The sequence below is a fragment of the Betta splendens genome, chromosome 2 (assembly GCF_900634795.4).
Source record: "Betta splendens chromosome 2, fBetSpl5.4, whole genome shotgun sequence".
In the NCBI taxonomy this organism is placed as follows: domain Eukaryota; kingdom Metazoa; phylum Chordata; class Actinopteri; order Anabantiformes; family Osphronemidae; genus Betta; species Betta splendens.
This window is the reverse complement of record NC_040882.2, coordinates 1,558,825-1,564,824: the sequence shown is the minus strand read 5'-3', so window position 1 is coordinate 1,564,824 and position 6,000 is coordinate 1,558,825. Positions and strand designations below refer to the sequence as shown.

Here is a 6,000-nt window from a genome sequence, read left to right as displayed (position 1 = left end):
GCGGAAGCGTGCGGTGGTTGAAACGTGCGCTTGGCGTGGTCGCAGCAGAAACAGAGCACTACACAGTAACACACTGAAGCACTTAAGCTAGCGAAATCACAGGTTACAACACTTCAATGTGCACCTCTTAGATTCACGTAGATCGGTAACAGCGTTACAGTCACGTGATAGCGGAAATACACAGTGACCAGATCGCGTGTTCAGGAAAAGAAAACACAACAACAAAACAATTACTGATCCCCTAAGAGTTCTACTCTGCTCAGACTTAAGAATGCCTCTGCCTTACTGCTCAATCCTGGTGAGAAGATCCGGCGTTGCGAGCGTGCGTGCGTGCGTGCTTGCGCTGTTGCGGTCCGGTCCGGTCCAGGTGTGCGTCGCGGTGATCGCGTCGCGATCAGCTGATGCGGCGGCGAGTGAGGCGGTTACGCTGGCGGTTTCCTGCCGTGTGGCTGGAAGTAGATGGGTGATCAGGCCCGTTCTCTGTGACGACGTCCCCGTTAGTTCAGCTGCTGGCTGCGGTGGAGGTTCCAGGCGTGCCGGGGGCAGAGGGAGCTCCAGGTGGGGCAGCGAGAGGGTCGAAGAGAAGAAGGGAGAGAACAAGGGGTAACGGGTGATCGAAGAGAACAAGGGAGAGAACAAGGGGTAACGGGTGATCGAAGAGAACAAGGGAGAGAACAAGGGGTAACGGGTGATCGAAGAGAACAAGGGACGAGTCTTCGGTCACGGCGACTTTTATAACCGTGTTTTTGGTCACGCCCGTCCTATTGTTTGGTCCAATCAGGACGGCTGACGTCCAAGTTTCTCCTCCGTTTGTCGCTTGTGTCAGCGGGAGTTGGATGTCAGCGGGGGAGCCAGGTATGGGTCCCCAGCCTGGCGCCTGGTTTTGGCGCTGAGATTTGAAATCTCTTTGTTCTCATTCACTACTATCAGGATGAGGACTTTACATGCAGGCCGCAGTGCCTCCTTTGTCTGAGCATGTGGGACCTTATGTATAATCTGTTATGAACAGAATTATTATTATGAGGTCCCCCAACACCAGTAATAGTGATGTGGTTTACAATCACTAATTCACCAATTCAAGATCACTGGTAAGACTCTGATCTATTCTACAAATCCCAAGTGATAGGTTTCTATGACTGAGAAGCTGCAGCAGTAGAGAAAACATCGAAACAAACCCTTTGCTAATGAAGCAGAAGCCTTTGCTTATTGTGCTTTATGAATATTTATTAATGACTATGACTGCCTGCCAGACCTAAATGTAATATATCGTATGGAGGTAATTACTAATTGCCCGTCAGCCTATGACTATGAGTGAAATTAGTTAAAACTAATTACTATTATAATAAATGCTACATTTACAAGACACCACTACTTTCAAGTTAAAAAATTAATTTACTGTGAACTATTGTAAAACAGTAAAAGATTTCACGGTAAGGGTTGAGTCTGACTTTTTCAATTAATGTAAGTTTACCAGTATAGAAGATCGGACACATGCAAATAAACCACTAACAGTGAGTGTGAGCTTTTTATTTATGGTTTAGTTTTGGTTTCATCGTCAGTCTTTTATCAGATCAGCTAGGACACTTTTCAGTTTCCCAGGTTTCCAAACATATCAAGCTCAGACGGGCACTTCGCCTCTCTCTGCATCACTGGCTCCACATCTGCCACAGTGAAACTGTGCAAAGCCAATAAAGTCACACCTAAACATCCTGGAAGCCATGGTTCATTGTGCATGTCAGGATGTGTCCAAGCACCAAATCAGTCAAATGATGATAAAACAGCAGTTACAACTAATGAAACTGAAACTTCATCAGAGGAAAACTAGACATTTACTGTTGCTCATTGATCCTTTTAATCACCCAGATGTTTGATATTTATAATACATTCTCTCTGTGTGGTGACCTGCATCAGTCAAATAACAGATATCAGATGGGGGAAAATATGTCTAATATGAGGCTTTGGATGATTCATTGGCACATGGTTACAGAGTTTCAATAAACTATAAACAGCTACAATAAAAATTTAAAGAAACTAGAAAAACAAATTTCTTGAGAAATTACATGGGAGAGCTGTTCTGACTAAGTTGCTGACGTCAAAAAGTTGACTAAGACAAAACGATGAAAAAAACAGAACGTTGACAAAGATTAAAACTATAACAGTGATTAGAAAGATGACAACAATTAAAAAGCTGACCAAGGTAAAAGTATGTCAAACAATTAAAAAGCTGACCAAGGTGCATCGTTGACAATCAGTTGAAAAGATTTGAAGGAAGTATTTGTAATAAATTGCTTTACTTTGTAATAGTTTAATAATAATAATAATAACAATAATAATAACAATAATAATAATAATAATAATAATAATAATAATAATAATAATAATAATAATAATAATAATAATAATAATAATAATAATAATAATAATTATTATTATTATTATTATTATTATTATTATTATTATTATAGTTAACTAACTAATGACAATGATTTCTGGACTGTGCGTATAACAGAAAATACGTCATTTAAAATGCTTCTTATTTCCACCTAAACTGATTGAACTGATGAACCTTACACTCACAAAGTGTGTCCTTGAGTAAGACACTTCGCACTAGCTCCACTGCTCCCCAGGGGATGGGTTAAAATGCAGAGTAATTTCCCCAATGTGGGATCAATATAGTGATATTATTTTTATGATGATTATTACAATGATGATGATGATGATGATGATTATTATTATTATTATTATTATTATTATTATTATTATTATTATTATTATTATTATTATTATTATTATTATTATTATTATTATTATTTTTCCTCTGAAAAAAAACAAAGTCGCGAACGAGGCAGCGGTGGGCGGGGCTTGTTTGTCAAACCACGCCTTTCCAGCGATACGCATTGACGCAATGACGGTAACGTAATCTACGCTGTCATGTTACGTGTGTAGTTATCTATCGTTGCTGGCTCGGTGGTAGCTGAGTCGGTGCTTGGAAGTAGCTTGTTTTTAACTCTTAATGGCTAGAAACGCGCTCTGGTTGTAATGTTTACGTAGACCAGAAAACAGAAATGGGCGGGACTGGGAATGTACGAACATTAGCCTGGAATAAGTCCGCTTAGGTAACTGCTGAACGCACTAGCAGCAGCGTAGCTAGCTCCTCCGGCTGACTGAAGGTTGGTGGCTACGTTTTAATGAGCTGCTGCACTTTGCATCACTAAATTGTCTAATTTCACATAAACAATGAAGAGACAGACGTTCTTACGCTGCGAGGTTGTCCTACGAGCTAATGGACTGCAGGACGTGTCTTTAGCAAGTGTCCCCGTTATAAAGAGACTATGGTTAATTAAGATGTTACACCTAAATATTAACGTACACGTTATGGGTATAACGTACCTATATAAAGGCTTTTTATAAATAAGTCAACTTTGTGGTAAATCATGAGCTGACTGTTATTTATAGTGGATGCGCTTCTGTGGAGACGTTTCAGTTTTAAATGTCTATTGATGTGTGTGTATTGTGCTTTTTGTTGGCAGGATGGCATCTCCATTCAAAATCCCCAAGAAGAAACATCCTGCAGGGTCTGACTCCACTGAGATGAAGATGCATTCTCCTCTGTCCCGCCTCCAGGACTCTGCCCCACAGTCCAAGATGGTAATAATAAAAACACTGGTCGATTTTTGTGACCTGTGTAGATTTAGACGCATTTATATTGTATCATTACTACTCATGTGTGTCGTTGTAGAGGAATCTGGTGTCATCTATCACCTTATTTTACTCTTCATTCCTCTTAAATAAAGATGTTCTGTTTCCTTTGTTTCTGACTGATAACTAATGGCTATTTTGTTCATAAATTATTCTTTTCTTTTGTTTGATTTTGCTGCTTTATATGTTGGATTAGTTTACAGTGTTTTTATTTCCTCTTTAGGGTTTTGGCGACTCCAGCAGAGTAGGAGGAGGAGGAGAAGGCCGGATGCATGCTGGGAACAAGCTCAGCTCCACCAAAGACAAACAGAGGTTCATTAAATTCTCCCAACACACTGTTTATTTGTATTATTAGTCGTTATTGAAACACTTTATTGATTTTGCAAACAAGCAAAAGGACAACTTTCTATTTCAGATTATTATTAGTTAAAATATAAGTTAAAGTATCTGAACTCAACTATAGCCATGTTTTGTTATTTGTGTTCTAGCACACCATGTAAACCTCTGTTCAGAGACGTGGTGAAAACCTTGCTGGGACTCAATAGCCCGAACACAGGTGGATCTTCAACAACCAATCAACCATCTCCAGGAAGATCGATCCACCAGAGTCATACAGGCCGGAGGTCGTCCTCAGATTGTTTGTCAAAAGGGTGAGTTTAAATAAGGTGGCAGGAACACATCAGTCTTAAACATCCTTCTCTTAGTGTATAAACTGAAAGTTTTACGATAAATCGAGAAATAAATAAAAGTAGCAGGACCTAAATTAGCCAATGTTACCACGTAAAATAAGATATGACTTTATTGATCCCACAATAGGGAAATTCCTGTGTTTTTAGCAGCAGTATGACAGTTTACAGGACAATCTTGTACATACAGCAGTGAAAAAAATGTGCCAGAATAGAGCATTATATGCCCTACATATTCACTGTGAGAAAAAAACATTGTCATGTGGCGCTCTTTCCAGCAATGGGGGTTGTACTGTAACAGTCTAGTGCTGAAGGAGCTGCTCAGAGCCTCTACAGTGTGGTGCAGGGGGTGGGAGGGGTTCTCCGTGATGGATGTTAGTTTGACCAGCATCCTTCTGTCCACCACCTTTTTGATGGACCCCAGTGAGCAGCCCAGGACAGAGCCGGCTTTCTAAACCAGCTTGTTGAGTCTCTGCCTGTACTGCCCTCCGCCCAGCACACAGCTCCATAAAGCACTACTGAGGCCACCACAGTATCATAGAAAGTCCTTAGGAGCTGTCTGCACACACAAGTTCCTCAGTCTCCTCAGCAGGTGAAGGTGACTTCACCTCTTATTCAGACTGTTCGTGTTGTTTCACCAGTCCAATTTATTGTTTAGGTCAACACCGAGGTATTTGACAATGTCCACAGACTCAATGTCTGAGCCCTGGATGTTCACTGGTGTGTGTGGTGAGGGGGACCTCCTGAAGTCAAGACCTAGAACTTATGAAGGTAACAGTGGTGGGAGTTGTACTTAAAGTCTGACGTGTACAGTGTGAGCAGGAAAGGGGAGAGCACCGTCACCTGAGGTGCCCCTGTGCTGCAGACTACTACATCTGACACACAGTCCCGCAGTCTCACAAACTGTGGCCTGTCTGTGAGGTAGTTGATGGTCCAAGCAGCCAGATGTTGGTCCACACCTGCCACCTCCAGCTTCCTCCACAGCAGTGACGGCTGGTTGGTATTGAAAGAATTTAAAAAACATGACTATCACAGCGCTCCCACTGGAATCCAGGTGAGCCTGATGCTGCAGGTAGATGATGTTGTCATCCACCCCGATGCCAGGTTGATGCAGCGGATTCAGTGCTGACCTCACTTAGTTGCAGAGCCAATTGAGAACGATCCTCTCCATTGCTTTCCTCAGGTGGACTGTTAAGGCAATGGGTCTGTAGTTTGGCTCCTTGGGACGTGGTATTTCAGGTTGAATATAGACAGGACCACATCACAGAGCTGGTGTGCACACTCCCCGAGGAGCCTGGAACTGATGTTATCAGGGCCTGTTGTCTTCCTGGCCTTTGTCCTCCTTAACACCCTCCTACCCTGGTTCATACTGAGGCAGAGGGAGGTATTTGGTGACTGCTCCGGAGCTGTGGGTTATGTGTCATGAAGTTGAACCCTTAATAAGTCTTATTTAAGGCCAGTGAAAAGATGTATACACCCTCACCACGAAAGCAGCACTACTGCGTGAGAGTAGCTGTAGTTTAATTAGATAAAGTTCATTAGAGATCAAGACGATGAGACTTTGACTGCTACATCAACCTAAATAATTTTTTGTAAGACGGAATCTTTTCCCTGT

The 6,000-nt window shown here is 41.8% G+C and overlaps 1 protein-coding gene across 2 annotated transcripts in view; it reads left to right on the top strand.

Moving 5' to 3' along the window:
- The first annotated feature begins 2,918 nt into the window (after positions 1-2,918).
- Positions 2,919-6,000, top strand: part of senp7b (SUMO specific peptidase 7b) — an 11,278-nt gene continuing 8,196 nt past the window's right edge. Inside the window, exons 1-4 of one of the 2 annotated variants that reach the window (XM_041069696.2) lie at positions 2,919-3,116; positions 3,531-3,648; positions 3,923-4,011; positions 4,188-4,349. In XM_041069696.2, coding sequence (XP_040925630.1) covers positions 3,532-3,648; positions 3,923-4,011; positions 4,188-4,349 — 368 coding nt within the window. In that variant the 5' untranslated portion in view covers positions 2,919-3,116; position 3,531. Of the gene's footprint in view, positions 3,171-3,530; positions 3,649-3,922; positions 4,012-4,187; positions 4,350-6,000 lie in introns of both variants that reach the window. The other variant, XM_029142511.3, reaches the window with a different exon arrangement.